General features: G+C 48.0%; 1 protein-coding gene across 1 annotated transcript in view; it reads right to left on the bottom strand.

Annotated features, from left to right (window-relative positions):
- SETDB2 (SET domain bifurcated histone lysine methyltransferase 2) overlaps nucleotides 1–17,984 on the bottom strand; it is a 93,829-nt gene that overhangs the window by 34,287 nt on the left and 41,558 nt on the right. The window contains exon 18 of the mRNA XM_050937806.1: nucleotides 9,265–9,653. Within this exon, the coding sequence (XP_050793763.1) occupies nucleotides 9,265–9,653 (389 nt within the window). The remainder of the gene's footprint in view (nucleotides 1–9,264; nucleotides 9,654–17,984) is intronic.

Raw genomic sequence — 17,984 nt, 5'->3', positions numbered from 1 at the left:
CCCTATACCAGCTGGGAGGAATATGGAGAGTGTAGCTGGTGAGGGCTCATAGCATTTCCAGATCTAGCTTCTATTCCACTTGCATCCCAGTAGATTTTGTGCCCAGCCACTCTAGCAGTGATTGACTGGCATGAATAAAACTTGACTTGCTAAGATAAAAACAGAATAGAAGTTAGCTGCTAGGGGTTCTAGCACTTGGGATTGGAGGAATGAGAACTAGGATTTTTTCTTGGAAAGCCACTGATGGGGGCAGGGATCAATATGAAAACTTCCAAACTTGCTCAGCAATACATGGCTCAGTGAAGAACATTTCATGCAGATACCAACAACCTTGCATGGGCTTGAGAGTCACTTCATATGATGTGTAGCACCTTTAGTTCAGAAGATATTAGTCTGCTGCCATCAGCACCTCAAACTTGTTCTTTCACACATCTAACTGCAGCTGCACTAATGTATCTGCCACAGTTTAAATAAGCAACGTAGTACTGCCAACTCCCACAAATATCCTACCTGAGTTCACAGGACAGAAGGAGGGAATGTTGTTTCTTTAACATAATGGGATTATAGAAAAGAGATTTGCAAGTAAAAAGTGGAAAGGAAAAGACAGAAGGTGAAATTAGATTGTTCCTCAATAACAGATGGAAGTTAGAGGTCTGCAACCACTGACACGAAAACATTGTCAAGGCCAGCACCACCCTGGCCAATACCCATTTTCTGTACACCAGACATTTTTTAACCTCCTAGCCTTGTTAGAGTGAATCTCTATTCTCCTTTTCTGTTCTTATCCTTCCAAGGTTTTCCTTCTCATCCTTCTTTGCCTTCCCACATTATCTCATTTTTCTTATCTGGCAGCTGCAATAATTTTTTAAGGCCATCTGCAAATAAAAGTCATAATTCAAACTCTTTCAGTACAATGCGTCCAGTATCCCCAAGGACCCAGGTAAGATGTTCATTCAACACACCAGAAATATAAACTTCACTTTTTCTGTTGTCATGCAAATCCCCAACACGCAGAGCCTCAGCAACCGCTAGCTCCCACTAGGTGCGATGTTTCAAGATGCCCTCTGCTGGCGATGTCACATCAGAGATTGCTGGAGCCTATTACCTGTAAGGATAAAGAAAATCCTGTTTAATTTCCCCAGGACTGTGAGGCTTTACATGTTTATTTTTAATACATGAGTAAGAGAGAGGCAGCATGGTCAATGTAGCATCAAGAACTAGGAACTCCTAACTAATCCCAGCTGTTGACTCGCATTCCATTTGTGACCTTGGGCAAGCTCAGTCTTCCTATCTGTAAAATAGAAGCAGCACTGTTCACTGGATAGAGCATTGGACTGAATTAGGAAATTCCTGGCTCTGTCACTGACCAGCTATGTGACCCTGGGCAAGTTACTTCACACCTCTGTGCCTCTGGTTCCCCTCCCACCCGTTTCTGACTTGTCTATTTAGATTATAAGCTCTTTGGGATAGGGACTGTTTCTCACTATCTGTCTGCTCACTGGGGCCTGATCTCAGCTGGGGACTCTAGGCGCTACCTTAATACAAATAATTAATAAAAAGTAGGAAAGGGTTAAAAAGAGAACTAGGCAGAGATTAAAATACAAAGAGAAGTCACACAAAGCTAACCACAGTCAAAAATGCAAAAGGGCCTGGATAAAAAAATGCCACACAGAAGGGATAACAGGAAAAGAGAGAAAAGAGTTTGTGCTGTATCCCTCCTGTTCCTGTATGTTGTTCGTTTAGGACTAGATCCTGGAACTGGATCTGCGTGGGTACATGGGTCTACCTGTGTGAATCCAGTTGTAGGATCTCGCTCTTAGACCACAAGGCAGTGGTGGTCAACCTGTGGCCCTCATGCTGCAGTAAGATCTTTGGGGAGGGTTCATCTTCTCACAGATCTATAGAGTACACAGAACCTTGTTGGGCATTATGTAAACAGCACTACCTCCACCTTGCTAAGTCTTATGAAGATGAAAATTTCTACATAAGTGCTAAATATTATTTGCTAATCTAGACTGAAAAGCACTTTGCGATAATGTAAAATGATACTGCAGAATAATAATGAGAATGGCTTTCTCGTAATTGTTCATGCTTGGCACTGGGAGTCAGGAGATCTGGGTTCTTTTCCTGGCTCTGACACAGACTTGCGCATGTCCCTTAACCTTTCTGTGCTTCAGTTCCCTCTGTTTAAAATGATGATGATTATACTTCACAGGGGTACAGTTAAGTATCAGAAGGGTAGCCGTGTTAGTCTGGATCTGTAAAAGCAGCAAAGAATCCTGTGGCACCTTATAGACTAACAGATGTTTTGGAGCATGAGCTTTCGTGGGTGAATACCCACTTCGTCACATGCACGTAGTGGAAATTTTCAGGGGCAGATATATATGCAAGTAAGCTAGAGATAACGAGGTTAGTTCAATCAGGGAGGATGAGGCCCTGTTCTAGCAGTTGAGGTGTGAAAACCAAGGGAGAAGAAACTGGTTTTGTAGTTGGCAAGCCGTTCACAGTCTCTGTTTAATCCTGAGCTGATGGTGTCAATTTTGCAGAGGAACTGACGCTCAGCAGTTTCTCTTTGAAGTCTGGTCCTGAAGGGGTACAGTCAGGGTCAATTCATTAAGGGACATCATCAAACTGAAATAGGTCAATTTCAGCAAAAGGAAGTAAAACAGCTCTGTACTATCCCCAAGTTCCTTTGCAAAATTATTTCTTCTTTACTTTTTTAAACCAGTTGTTCCTATTTTTGATGCTTTTTTCTGTTACTATCAAAAAAACCCAAACAGGAGTGTGCATGCAGGTACAGAAGTTGGTGTCAGAGTATGTGAATGGGAGGAACACACATGCAATGGAAGCACTAAAGCAGGGGTCGGCAACCTTTCAGAAGTGGTGTGCTGAGCCTTCATTTATTCACTCTAATTTAAGGTTTCACATGCCGATAATATATTTTAATGTTTTTAGAAGGTCAGTTTCTGTAAGTCTATAATATATAACTAAACTATTGTTGTATGTAAAGTAAACAAGGTTTTTAAAATGTTTAAGGAGCTTCATTTAAAATTAAATTAAAATGCAGAGCCCCCCCGACCAGTGGCCAGGACCTGGGCAGTGTGAGTGCCACTCAAAATCAGCTTGTGTGCCACCTTTGGCATGTGTGCCATAGGTTGCCTACCCCTGCACTAGAGGCAAGTGATAATTCTTGGCTCTGGCTGTTTCTCCTCTACCTTGTGGAAGGAAACTCCAGCTGCTGCTCCCCTCGTGTATGGCTTTTGAAGGGTTTCCAGCCTGAACTATCCTTGCTGCTCTATACATGGGTTAAGGATCTCCAATCCACTCAGTTACAATGAAGGGCCTGAGGGCATAGGGGGAAAAATTAGGGGATGCTCCTCACTCACTGGCAGCCAAGCTCCCCCTCCTTCCTCGAGTGCACCACATCCTAGCTCCTCCGCCTACCTCCCAGCACTTCAGCTGTTTGGCGATGCTGGGGGGGGGGGGTGCGGGGAGGAGGGAAGAGAGGGGACACAGTGTGCTCAAGGGAGGAGGCAGGGAAGAGGAGAGGGAGGGACTTGGGGAAGAGGGTGGAATGAAGGTAGGGAGGAGGCAGAGCAGAGGTGGGAAAAGGCAGGGCAGGGGTGAAGACTTGGGGGAAGGGGTGGAGTGGGGGTAGGGCCGGGGACCGAGGGGGTCGAGCATCCACCAGTGGGAGCAGAAGTCAGCGCCTATGACTGAGGGTGGAAGTAACAGTCCTTGCTGTTCCTCTAAGCTCCGTTTAGGAGTGGAAGACAACTTACATGGCTCAGTACAGGCAGTCTGAAGACAATTTGCTGATCATTCCTCTGCTTGCCTCCCACCTGCTATCAGACTGATATATTTTAACAGGCAAACCACTACATTTGTATGTTAAAAATTTTATTTTACTAAATGAAAAATAGTAATGAAATCTACTGATGAGCGAGAGAGTGTGTCCTCTGTGCCTGATCCCCAGGGGATGAGAATCTGTTTCAATTCTCAGCTTCAGAACCTGACTCTTTAGCTCAATTGCAAGTTACTTAATAGATTCCAAGGCCAGAAAGAACCACTGTGATCATTCTAGTCTAACCTTCTGTAAAACACAGGCCAAAGAGCTTCCCCAAAATAATTCCTAAAGCACATCTTTTAGAAAATTACTATGAGGCATGTTTTCTAATCCTTTATTCATCCTCCTGGCTCTTCTCTGAATCCTCTCCAATTTATCAACATCCTTCTTGAATTGTAGGCACCAGAAATGGACCCAGTATTCTAGCAGTAGTTGCACCAATGCCAAATACAGAGGTAAAATAATGTCTTTACTCCTACTCCAGATTCCCCTATTTATACATCCCAGGATTGCATTAGCTCTTTTGGCCACAGTGTTGCATTGGGAGCTCAAGTTTAAGGCTATGTTTCAGTCACAGGTAATTTTAGTAAAAGTCATGAACAGGTCTGGGGAAGTAAACAAAAATTCACTTTTATTATATACCCCTGAGTAAAACTTGGGGACGAGGTAGGAGGAGGTATATAATAAAAATGACTTTTATTATATATCCCTGAGTAAAACTTGGGGAGGAGGTAGCTGGGGGCGTGGCATGGATGCTGTGGGGCAGCCGGGGGATGCCACAGGTGCTGGGGGGGCATCATGGGTACTCGGGGGTGTGCGGCTCGAGGAGGCACAGCAGATACTGGGTGCAGGATTGGTGGGGCTGGGGCAGGTTCTCTACCGAGTTCCTGGGAAGCAGCGACCTCCAGCTCCTAGCTCCATGTGCTGCCTCTGCTCTGCCCCAAGCCCTGGTTCTGCAGCTCCCGTTGACAGGGAACTGCAGCCAATGGGAGCTGCGAGGGAGGTGCCTGCGGGAGAAGGCAGCACATGGAGCTAGGAGCTGAAGGAGGGGAGTTCTTGTCACCCTTCCAGGGAGCCCCCTCAGGTAAGCACTGCCCCATAACCCAATCCCCAGCCCTGAGTCCCCCCACGCACAAACTCCTGCTGCTGGGGGTGGGCCCACGCCTGCCCCGGCAGCAGCTAGTGCGCCTGGCCTGGGGTGCCCAGCCTTGGGCATAGTTTTACTTCTATTTTGGGGTGGGGGGGACAAGGGCTGACAGGGCTCAATCCAGCTCCACACAGTGGGGTCCAGAGAGTGAGCGCCACCTCCACCCCGACTCAATCAGGAGGTCTCCCAGCCTATCTGGGTTATGGGGGGACACAACCAAAAAATATAACTCAAAGGGGGGATTCAGTTCAAAAAGTTTGAAAACCCCTCAGGGTGCAGGGATGGCGCAGCTAAGGGCTGTGAGAAGTGAGGGGAGTAGCTCAGGGTGTGGGGAGGGGGTAGCTAAGGGCTGTGCAAAGTGAGGGGAGCAGCTCAGGGTGTAGGGAGGGGGTAGCTAGGGGCTGTGCAAAGTGAGGAGTGTAGCTCAGGGTGCGGGGAGAGAGTAGCTAGGGGCTGTGCGAAGTGAGGGGTGTAGCTCAGGTTGAAAGGAGGGGATAGCTAGGGGCTGTCTGTGGGCAGAGGGGGCTCCCAAAGAGGCTCCCAGCTTCAGACCCCTGCTGCTCCTGGCTTGGGGGCGGGGTCAGGTTTGCTGGCATTGGGGGGTGCCAACGTAGTGGCACAAACTACTCTGCTACACCGGCGTCAGCCCTACGCCGCTCCCAGCTTCGGAGGGCTGGAGGCACCAGCTTCAGCCCTGCACCACTCCTGGCTTTGGGGGGGCAGCTTCAGCACCGGGGCTTTGGGCTCCGGGTTTCAGCCACGGGGCCCTGCAGCCCCCCTGAAAGGGCTCATGGACCCCCAGGGGGCCACGGACCCCCAGTTGAGAACCACTGATCCAGTTCACTCTGAAACAATGACCTGTCCTATTATTTAGCGATCCCCTAATTTTTGTGTCATTTGCAAATTTTATTTTATATTTTCTTCCAGATCATCGATAAAAATGTAAACAGTATAGGACCAAGAACAGATCCCTGCACAACCCCACTGGAAATGATTTCCCATTTCCCATTAAATAATTTTGAGATCTATCAGTTACCCAGTTTTTAATCCATTTAATGTGTTCCATGTTAATTTTATATCATTATAGCTTTTTAATCAAAATGTTGTGATGCCAAGTCAAAAGCCTTACAGAAGTCTAAGTGTATTATGTCAGCTCTATTACCTTTATCAACCACACCATATCTCATCCTAAAGAGATACAGTAGCAAGTTTTAGTTTGACAGGATCTGTTTTCCATATACCCATGTTGATTTAATTATGTTACCCTCCTTTAATTCTTTATTAATCAAGTCCCATATCAGCCACTCCATAACCTTGCCCAAGACTGATGTCAGGCTGACTGATTTATAATATCTTTTTTACACTTTTAAAATATTGTCACATTAGCTTTACGCCAGTCTTCTGGACCTTCCCCAGTACTCCAAAACTTACTGAAAATCAACATTAACAGTCCAGTGAGCTCCTCAATCAGCTCTTTTAAAACTCTTGGATGCAGATTATTCAGACATGCTGATTTTAAAATATCAAACTCTATATAACATTCTACAGAGATACTAGTGGAAAGAGTGTTATCATCACAATTTGATGAGTCTATTTCATGTTTTTTTCCTCATATACAGAACAAAAATATTTATTGGACACTTCTTCCTTTTATGCATTATTATTGAAAACTCTACTACTTCCATCTAGTAATGGATCAATACCATTGTCAGGATTCTTTCTGCTCCTAATATATTTTTAAAAGCTGCATGTTATTGTTCTTATCTTTGCTGGGCATAGATTTCTCCTTGTGTCCCTTTGCTTCCCATATTGATTTTCTACAATTCCTAATTTCTGATTTATATTCATAAGTATCAACTTTCCCTGTCTTTTATTTGTTTATCTATGTTATAGCTGCTTTCACTTATCCTCTAAACCAAGTTGTTTTTTTTAACCAGCACAACCTTCTTGCTCAGTTGTTGGATTGTGGCTTTTTGGGCATCTAGTAAGGTGTTCTTAAATGATTCCCAATTATAATTCATATTTATCTGATTAAATTCTTCCTCCCAACTGATCTGGCTTCTAATTATTTTAGCTTTGTGAAACTGGCCTTATAAAAGCACCAAGTATATATATTACTGGTCTAGACTTTATTCTGCTTGTATATTATAAATGTGATCAAGTCATGTTCAGTAGTACCTAAGCTACCATTAAGTTTTACTTCTGTGAACAGTCCCTCTTTAATTGTTAGGACAAGGTCTAATAAAGAATTCCCCCATACAGGCTCCAGCACTTTTTATGTTATAAAATTGTCATATATAATGTTCAGAAATTCTAAGGATACCCCATGATCATGTATTTTTCCCCCTACACATTATAGATAGGTGCGTAAAGAGGTGATCATCCTGTACCTTATTGTGACTTAGTGGTCTTTAGCAGACACCAATACCCCATCTTGTGCATTACGTGTTAGGACATCACTTTCTTCTGAGTTAAGAGTGATTCAGAAATAGGTAATACCATTTTTTATACAGATTGTCATTCCCCTTCTGCCCACTCAATCCTTCCAAAATGGATTATGAACACTGATTTTAACATTCCAATCATGCGACTCATCCCACCAAGTTTCAGTAGTACCAACTGAATTTATGCTTACAAATGAGCAATTCCAATTCCTCGTTTGTTACCCAGGCTCCTAGCATTGGTGGATATGCAATTCAAGAATTTCTTCTCATTGTGTCCTTTGGTTCTTTGATTAATTTTGTTCTCAGCATCTAAATTTTTGTTCTGAGAGCTCATATCTCCCCTCTTTTTACTCTCCTCTTTTGCTATTACAGATGCTCCCTGACTTACTCAAGTGTTCTGTTCCAGAATGCCTTGCATAACTCAAATTTTGCATAAATCCGAAACATATCTCAGACTATTATGCAAAAAACAAACAAACCCCGCCTCCTATTTCTAGCTTACAGAACTTTTTCCATAAGTGCAGATTTGCGTAAATTGGATCTTGTGTAACCCAGGGAGCATCTGTAGTTGAATTCCCGCCTGGCTACTCTAGCCAGTCTGTACCTGAGTCTGGTCCCTCTTTGAGCAAGGAGAGAACCAAAAACCTATGCTGTTAGCTCTGAAATTCCTCAGTTCAATAACGTGTGTTGGCCAAGATTCTGGCTGTCACACTAACACAGCATCCTCTATTTATTTACTACTTCAAATTTCTGAAATACTGCTATGTAGACATCAAAACATCAGCAGCTCCCTGTTGTTATGGGACTTTTAAATGGCATATTTCAGAACCTGGGGGAAAGGGATGCCTATGAACTCCATTCAGAGCATGAGGATAACATCATCACTTCTAGTCAGAAAGAGGAAATGAAACTGATTATCAACAAAAGTGAAACTGTCTCTGTCCCACCTGCTATTGGCTGCACAAGACAAACAAATGAGGGGAAGAAACCAAAAAGAGAACAGTTGTTTTTTTCTGATCTCTTCAAGTTCTGGTTAATTTCTCTGTCATTTGTAATCGCAGCGAGTCAGTATCTTCTAGACTTTGCTGTGGTTTTGAACTGACTGTGTCTCCATGCTGCAGATGTGAAAATTCCTGATTTGCATTAAACCGGTGTGTAAAATATAAGCCCCATCATTGCAGTAAGAGAGTGGGGGAGTGCATTTGATACCTAGGTCCATGGCAGGATTTCCAAGCTGCTGTGTGCCAAGCGCTTTGACACCCCAACGCGGCAGGCATCATGGAAATTGTGGCACCCAGCGAAGGGTGCGAGGGCCGTTACAGAGCACAGCAAGAGGTGCTAGGGGTGTGTTATGGTGCCCAGTGAGCGGGGCGCTTTGTGGCACTCCGTGAGACGTGAAGCATGGCAAGGGGTGCGTTATGGTGCACGGTGAGGGCTGCATCACGGCACATGGCAGGGGTTAGAGGTGCGAGGGGCGTGTTGTGGCACGGGCACCACCCTGGCAAGCTCCCTCCACGCTGAGTCCCCGCCAGGCTGGGTGGAGGGGCACTGTGGTGGGTATAACGGCAGGTGGGAGGAGACCTGCTTGGCCCAGGCTCCCCTGGTCAGTCAGCACATCCCCGTCCCACCTGAGGGCCAGCGCGCCCAGCCTGCCCCATGTTAGAGGTCCCTCCCCTGCCAGCCCCACCGCTCACCGGGAGGCAGGGCGGAACGGCCCATTCACTGCAGCCATGGGGGGGATGGGAATCAGTCATTACCGAGGGTGCACAACGCGGGGCGCAGGAGGGCACAGCCCGAATCCCGCCCCCCACCCCAATGGTACTTACCACCGGGGGGAGGGGGAGAGAGAATCATTCGCCGCCTGAGCTGCTGCTTCTGCCTCAACACACAGCAGGATGCTAGAAACTCCCGAAAGGGTGGGGCGGAGGAGGAGGGGCCAGAAAATGGGCGTGCCCGGCTGAGAGAGTGTTGGAAGGACCCGGCTCGCTCCCTGGGACTGAGCATGTGCCAGCGATCTGCGCAGGTGCGCATGCTCACTAGCTGCCGCCGAAGCTGCTGAACCGGACGGTGCCCTCACTCCCCACGTGAAATGGAGGGGCGGGGTGAGGCTGCACCGGCTTCCAATTCTCGCGGACTGGGCTAGTTCTGAGACCCCGGTTCGAATCCCGCCTGGCGCCAGCTGCGATGGGGGGAGCCCGACAAAGGTCGCGGCCGCCTAGGCTGTAAGCTGATGCGTGGCGCGCTGTTTCCAGGCTGAGGCGAGCTTGCTAGGGGCCGGATCTGCGGACGCTGCCTCTGGCCCCTGCAGGGCTGGGAGCGCACGGGAAATCCTCGCCTTAGTGGGATAGAGGAGGCGGATCTGGCCAATCTCTCGCCTTCACCTTGCCGGTGAAATCACATGCGAGGGGTCCCCGCTCACCTGTTGCGGGAGTCACCTGACTAGAAGATTGCGATCTGCTCGGGGCTTCTGGTGGAAGCGGATGTGAAAACCTCAGGCTCAGACAATCATGAGGGTTTTGGTTTTTTTTTTAATATTTTTTTGGGTTCTTTTTGGTTGCCTTCTGGGCGCTAAGCTGGGCTGCCCTTGTTCACGTTTTCAAGCTATTCTCTGTAGCCCTGAATGACTGAAACATACTTGTTCTTTCTTTTCTTTTCTAACTGAAAGCAGAGTCTCATTCAATCTCTTGATTTGAGGACCTGGGGCTTTAAAGAAACACACCATGAATCACAAGACATGTAATAACATTGTGAGAGTGACACATTAGGGTGGTCAGGTGGCTCCAGTGCATTACAGCCTGGCTACAGGAATAAGGACAATGTGGCTTTTCAGTGGCAGAACGGCTGGCTGGTGTTTGCGTCTTTGCATTACAGGCATCCATGGACTCTGCCTGGGGAGGGGCTGGAGCTGATGCTGCTTGATGCCCAAGAAAAGCCCATCCGCCCCCACCCAAGACTATGGCTCATATTCAGGAATAATCCTGATAAAAATTAGCAGGAACTTCAAATTTAAATTAGACAAATTAAGGAGTCAGACCATTAAGTAGTTCAGCCATGCACACTGGAATGTATGAAGGCGACATTGTGACAACTTGGGGACCGCTATATGATCTGTGAATTCTGTATGTACCTGTACCAAGCAGCAAACTCATTTTGAATGTGCTGCCCCTTTGCTGCCTCTGTTGTCTGTTTGCCTTCATGGTAGACTAAGGCCTTGTCTACACTACACAGTTTTGTCAACAAAAGTCAAATTTTGTCAACAAAACAGTGGAGGTGTACACACTGAAATGTTCCTCCTACCAATGTAACTACTCTGCTATGCCGACATAATAAAACCACCTTGACCAGCGGCACAGAGCTTTTTGCGACACAGTGTCAATGTAGACACCTCACTAAGTTGTGTTGCCTTAATTGGCCTCCTGGAGGTGTCCCACAATGCCCATCATGACCACTTTGGTCCGCAGTTTGAACTCCGCTGCCCTGAAGATACACAGGTATGCACCCCTCCTCTGTTTAAAGACCTGGGGATTTTTAAAATTCTTCTGTGAATGCCAGCAGCAATCTTGAATGGCAGACCACAGGGCAGGCATCACTCTCTGTTTTGCAGCTCCTAAAATACTGCAGTACTAGCCTTGTTCACATAGGCAGTGGGTGAAACCCCGCTTTGGGGAGACTAACCTGCTGGCTCTGGCCCTTCTGCCCAAGGCCTCCCACGCGCACACTCCAGAGCCCTGAAACCCCACCCCCCAAACAGGAGGAGACCTAAGGGGTCCCCCTGTGACTGGAGGAGCCACAGCCTGCCTGCCCCACCCCAGCTATACCGGGCCCAGCTGGTGGTCCCCCGATACCTCCACCTGGAGTGCGAGGCCAAGCTGCCAGCACACCCCCATCCCCCCAAGTGCTAGGCCGGCCCCAGTGCCAGTCTGTCCCCCTCAGCCCCCCCTGCCAGAGGCAGGCTGAGCCCCCAACCACTGACAGCCCCCGCAGGTCAGTTTCCCCCTCCCCACACCAGTGCTGGGCCAAACCACCAGGCCAAGCCACCAATCCCCCCAAGTGCTGGCCCAGCCCCAGCACCAGGCTGAGCTGCCGCTCACCCCGAGATCTCCCTCCAACCAAGCCACTGGCCCTCCCAGCGCCAGGCCTTGCCACCAGCCCCATCGCCCTTGAAGGCCTTCCCCTGGCCAAGCCACTCCCCTGCCTGCTGCTGGGTCTCCGCGTCCCTCCTCATTCCCCTGTCCCCAAGGAGGAGGGACACAGTGAGCAGTAGGAACCTCCAGCGATGGCAGTGGAGTGGAGGAGACCTGGCAGACACAGGCAGCAGCAGCAGGCAGTGAGGTCCTCGGAGAAGGGGCGAGGCCATCGCAGCCTAGGTGTCTGGTGGCGGGTATTATAACCACCGCCCATGGGTGTTGGGCTGGAACTGTTGTTGTTACTCTTGTTAAAGTCCAATCCCATTTCATGCCAAATGGTGTCTGGGGATCAGCTGGAGCTGATAGAGGTGGCGATGTCATCTGGGTCCCTCTCTGGCCCAGTCTAGTCAGGACATCTCTCAGGAGCAGAATGACAAAGGCCCAGGGTCCCTGGAGATGGTGAGGCTTCCTTCAGTATTCTCCGTCTGTTCTTATTGTCCCTCCCACCTCAAGTCTCTTTCTTTAAGGACCGAAAAAGGGAGTGGTGGGCAGTACAGTCCATGCCCTCATTTATTTGTCTATAATTAGGCCTAGTTTCCAACACACCAGTTCATTAATTTCTAGACCCACAATTTGTTTACCAAGGATGATCTCAGCACAGTCCTTCGGTTATAGCAGTAGGCTTCTTTGTTGGACTAATTCAGTTTTTCAGTCTGGTTTTCTTGCACCTGTTCCCAATAACATTTTTATTTTAGGTTACTGTGACACATTATGATCTTATACTCACTTGTTACCATTGAACTCACAGTTAGGCCATGTCTACATCTAAAATTTTGCAGCGCTGGTTGTTACAGCTGTATTAGTACAGCTGTATAGGGCCAGCGCTGCAGAGTGGCCACACTTACAGCAACCAGCGCTGCAAGTGGTGTTAGATGTGGCCACACTGCAGCGCTGTTGGGCGGCTTCAAGGGGGGTTCGGGGAACGCGAGAGCAAACCGGGAAAGGAGACCAGCTTCGCCGCGGTTTGCTCTTGCGTTCCCCGAACTCCCCTGCAAACCGCAGGGAAGGAGACCTGCTTGTTCGGGGAACGCGAGAGCAAACCGCGGCGAAGCTGGTCTCCTTTCCCGGTTTGCTCTCGCGTTCCCCGAACCACCCTGCAAACCGCAGGGAAGGAGACCTGCTTGTTTGGGGGTTCGGGGAACGAGAGAGCAAACCGGGAAAGGAGACCAGCTTCGCCGCAGTTTGCTCTCGCGTTCCCCGAACCACCCTGCAAACCGCAGGGAAGACCTGCTTGCTCGGGGGTTCGGGGAACGCGAGAGCAAGCCGGGGAAGGAGACCAGCTTGATTACCAGAGGCTTCCTCAGGTATGCTGGGATACCTGCTTATTCCACGGAGGTCAAGAAAAGCGCTGGTAAGTGTCTATACTTGATTACCAGCGCTGGATCACCAGCGCTGGATCCTCTACACCCGAGACAAAACGGGAGTACGGCCAGCGCTGCAAACAGGGAGTTGCAGCGCTGGTGGTGCCCTGCAGATGTGTACACCTCCTAAGTTGCAGCGCTGTAACTCCCTCACCAGCGCTGCAACTTTCTGATGTAGACAAGCCCTTAGGGTAAATTTGTAGACCCAATTATCAGAACAGGTCAAACAAACAAATTCCTGTAATTCCTCTCCTGTCATCCCATAATTCATCTAGTTTTTGCAAGCCAGTGCCATTTTCAAACTGCTGTCAGGCAGTGTGGAGGGAATAATGCTGAGCAGCACTATCCTGATGGTTATAAATACACATAGAAGTTGTGCAGCCAGATGGCTTTGAATGACTTGAGAAATAGCTATGGCAGTGCTACAGTGATATAGGATGAGGAAGACAAAATCTAGTAGTTACTTTTGCATGAATTTTTCCTGGAGGGCTTTACTCAGTAGACTACCCCTTCTGGGCTTGGTCAACTAGCACTGATTGTTGGAATAGGATAGTGATGTACAACCGGGATGACAAGCATTGGCAGCAGAAGTTTAGGCTGACAAAGGCCACTTTCCTTGAAATCTGTGCAGCACTCACGCTGGAGCTGCAGGGGTGGTACACCAATATGAAAGCTCCCCATCCGTATGGAGAAGCCTGTAGTCATTGCTGTCTGGAAGCTCACCATTCCTGATTACTACTGGTCAGTAGCTAACCAGTTTGGTGTTGGCAGGTCAGCTATCGAGGAGGTTGTCATGGAGGTATGTTCTGCTAATCCGGGTCAGAAAGCTTGGCAATGCACAGAAGGATATTGATGGATTTGCGTGGCTGGGGTTCCTGAACTGTATTGAGGCCAACATAGGCGGCAGGTTATATACACTTGCAGTGCTCGGGCTCCAGGAATATTCAGGGCCGGGTGCCCTGCTCCAGCAATATTTGGAGCTGGGTCTCTCCCCTGGCCCTGCCTGGATCGGCCCCGACCCCCGCGGGCCTCCCCCCGCCGCATCCCTGCCTGAAGCGGGTACCAGCCCCTGCCTGCCACCCCTCCCCCATGTGTCCTCCTCCGCCGCGCCGCGTCCCTGCCTGACAAAAAGCAGCGCGTGCCTCTCCCCTGCCTGCTCCTGCTGCCGGAGTAGAGCGATTCCCGATTCCCGGCAGAACTGCTGTCTGCTGCCCCAGGGTCCTAGTGCCTGCCCTTCACTAATGGCAAGGCAGGCTGCCCTTACCCTGCCCAGCCCTGAGTCTCTCCATCTCCAACGCCCCAAACGCTCATCCCCAGCCAGAGCCCTCATCCCCCTGCACCCTAATCCTCATCTCCCAACACCCTAATGCTCAGCCCCAGCCCTGAGCTGCCCCCGCACCATGAACCCCTCATCCTCAGCCCCATCCACAACCCTCATTCCCTTGCACCCTAATCTTCTGTCTCAGCCCTGAGCCCCCCACATCATGAACCCCTTATCCTCAGCCCCACAGCCCTCACCCCAACCCTCTGCCCTGAGCCCCCTCCTGCATCATGAACCCCTCAGCCTCAGCCAGAGCCCTCATCCCCCTGCACCCTAATCCTCAGCCCCAGCCCTGAGCCCCCTCCTGCATCATGAACCCCTCAGCATCAGCCAGAGCCCTCATCCCCCTGCACCCTAATCCTCAGCCCCAGCCCTGAGCCCTCTCCTGCATCATGAATCCCTCATCCTCAGACCTACAGCCCTCACCCCTGCACTCCCTTCTATAGCCAAACTCCCTCCCAGAGGGTGCATCCCCTCCCCTTTCCCACACACCCCTTCCCACCCCCAAACTCCCTCCCAGAGCCTGCACCCCTCACCCCTTCCTATGCCCCCACCCCCAGCCCAGAGCCTGCACCCAAACTCCATCCCAAAGCCTGCACCCCTCACCCCCTCCTGCACACCCACCCCCTGTCCCAGCCTGGAGCTTGCACCCGGCAATCAAACTCCATCCCAAAACCTGCACCCTAATCCCAGCCCAGGATCTGCACCCCAGACACCCCCCCAAGCCCCCTCCCAGAGCCTTAGGCAGGTGGGGGCGGAGTTTGGGGGGGTGGAGTTGGGGGGCAGGTTCTGGGCACCACCAAAATTTCCACAAACTTGCCACCTGTGGAGGCCAATGATGAGATCCAAATGCCTATTCTTTGCCCCTTACAACAGGCCTTGGAATTCATCAACAGAAAGATGTATTTTTCCATGATGCTACAAGGTCTGGTTGATAAAAGTGGAAGTTTCAGCAATATTGATGTGGCGTGATCTGGAAAGGTCCATGTTTCTGGGATCTTTAGAAATTCAGGCTTATTTTCTGCACTGAGAAGTGGAAATTTTGCTCCCATAAGACTGCAATGAACCTAATGGTCTTTTGATTCCTACCTTCCTTCTGGGAGACCCAGCTTAGCATTGTTTCCCTGGCTTGTGAAGGCTTTTCCTGGACACTTGGGTAGGAGAAAGGAGCTATTTACATATACTGTAAGTAGCTGAAGGATGTTAGTGGAATGTGCATTGGGAAGACTGAAGGGAAAATGGAGCTGCTGCATGAGGAGGTTGGGAGTTGCTGAACACGATCTGCCTTGTGTGATAGCTGCTTGCTGTGTTTTGTACAACATCTGACAGCAACGGAGAGAGCATCACTTATGGACATTATGAACAGCCAGCAAAGTCTCTGCTAAATGCTGCATCTGGTCAGGAATATAGGGTCAGAGATACATTATGCTGCTGCTTTGAGGCTATGATTTAGTGGTGAAAATATATACACCTTTATGGAAGGATTTTATTACAGAACCACAGAAATGTAGGGCTGAAAGAGACCTTGAGAAGTCATGTAGTCCATCCCCCCCGCGTTGAGGCAGGAACATGTAGACCTAGACTGTTATACCAATTATATTAGACCAGTAAAAAAAACCAGCAGGATCTTTTTAAAGGGGACAGGACAAAGATGCCATTTATTATGATAACAATTTATGACTAATAATTAATATCTTAATTCTTACACACACACATTATACCTATTACCTACACACACACATACACACATTCACATTATACCTAATACCTATACACACACACATACACACATTCACACACACACACCCACATTCATCAGTTGTTCTGCAGCTGCTGCATAGTTACCAGTCCTGAAGATAGCTTAAGTTCATAGCTTGATTTTGTAGCTTGGGTTCGTAGCTTGTGGCGGCTAACTGGCCAGGAAAGCCGGGCACAAGGACAAGCTGGATCTCTGTTGGGCAGGCACTGTTGTCCTTCCATGTTGGCAGCAGAATGTTACCCAGAGTCTCTCATCTCACCCTTCTTTTTTATAGGCTTTTAGTTTGGATTCAAAGTCTATAGGTCTTGCTGTGTCACGCTGCCTCTGGGTTTAAATTGATCACCCATCAATTGCAGGCGTGACTTTCAGCCTTGGACCTGGCTTTGATCTTCCTTCTGTTGTTCTGTTGTCCTTTTCTTTTTAGGGTGGATGCTTCTTACTTTGTTTAGGGCTGTTGTCTAGGTCTTCAGCCGTTGGTATTTGAACTTTATCTCATCAGGACAGGGTGGGGCTGGAGGTTGATTCCATCATTCATACATACCTCATTCACACATCTAAACTAAACTAATAAGATTACAGCAGGGTTTGCAAAAATGAAGGTTGGAGGAAGCTTTTACAAAATGGAGTGAGTTTTAAAATGGGGTTTGAATTACAATATGGAACAGAAGTTACAGTATAGGCAAGTGTAGTGAATGGTGAACAGAAGTTACATTAATAAAGTGAACAATTGAAAACAATTTCATTTATCAGTTCTACAAGACCATCTCTGACAGGTGTTTACATAACTTGTTCTTAAAAGCCTCCAATAATGGGGATTCCACAGCCTCCCCTGGTATGCTATTCCAGAGCTTAACTATCTTTATAGATAGAAAGCTTTTCCTAATATGTAACCTAAATCTCCCTTGCTGCAGATTAAGCCAATTACTTATGGTCCTATCTTCAGTGGACATAGAGAACAATTGGTTGCTGTTCTCTTTATAGTAGCCCTTTTGAAAGTAGAATGAATTATATTGCGAAAATAGAAAGGATTAAAGAAATGCTGTCTGTACCTTTAAGCAAAATTGTTGGAATGCTGCAATCCAAGTGTCAGGAATACAGACATTAACATAGAACAATTGCACCGTTTAAGGGCAATTGGTGAAGTATTAGCCTTAGATCGATAAGAGTTAGTAAGGAAGTAGGATATGCATGCTGTGCCCCAGGTGAATTTTACTGTTTTGCTTTCTTTGTCCCTTTGTCTAATTCCTGCTCTTTTATCTGTATAAATAAGATAGTTTGTGTCTTGCATGGTGCTCACATTATCTGGATGTTATTAGCAGAGCGCTGTGCTAATAAAACAGAGTGGTCTGACAAACTGAGTTCTGAGTCTAACATTGACAATTTGGAGGTTCCAACGAGATGGGTGATTGTATGTGTTGCAGGAGTTAACAAAATCCCTGGGCATTTTGTTGTCTAGAGTTATCAAAACACATGCAAGAGCCAAATACAGTCTCCTCGCACCCAACCTGGGGCCACCAACTTCTCTAAGGCAGAACTTAGAGACTGTTCATTCTTTCCTTTACATTTTAACCCTCTGAATGCAGTGCTCTGTATGCTTGTCACAAAACTCAGAGTGATCATCCTAGGATGCATAACCTCAATAAAGACCTGCCCAAAACATTTCATTTTCCTTTCCTATATAGAAGATAACATATTAATTTCTAGATCTAACACAATCATGGTGGTTCCAAAAACCATTATAGGTTTAGCCCATCAGTCCTCCTTCACCCTAAATGCGTGAGAGAAGAGAGCTTCTGCTTTTGCATGTACTTAGACAGCCATCAGGTTATATCCCAGGGGTCAGCAACCTTTCAGACATGGTGTGCCGAGTCTTCATTTGTTCACTCTAATTTATGGTTACATGTGCCAGTAATACATT

This window comes from Gopherus flavomarginatus, chromosome 1, assembly GCF_025201925.1.
Source record: "Gopherus flavomarginatus isolate rGopFla2 chromosome 1, rGopFla2.mat.asm, whole genome shotgun sequence".
In the NCBI taxonomy this organism is placed as follows: Eukaryota; Metazoa; Chordata; order Testudines; family Testudinidae; genus Gopherus; species Gopherus flavomarginatus.
This window is presented reverse-complemented; position numbering and strand designations above follow the sequence as displayed.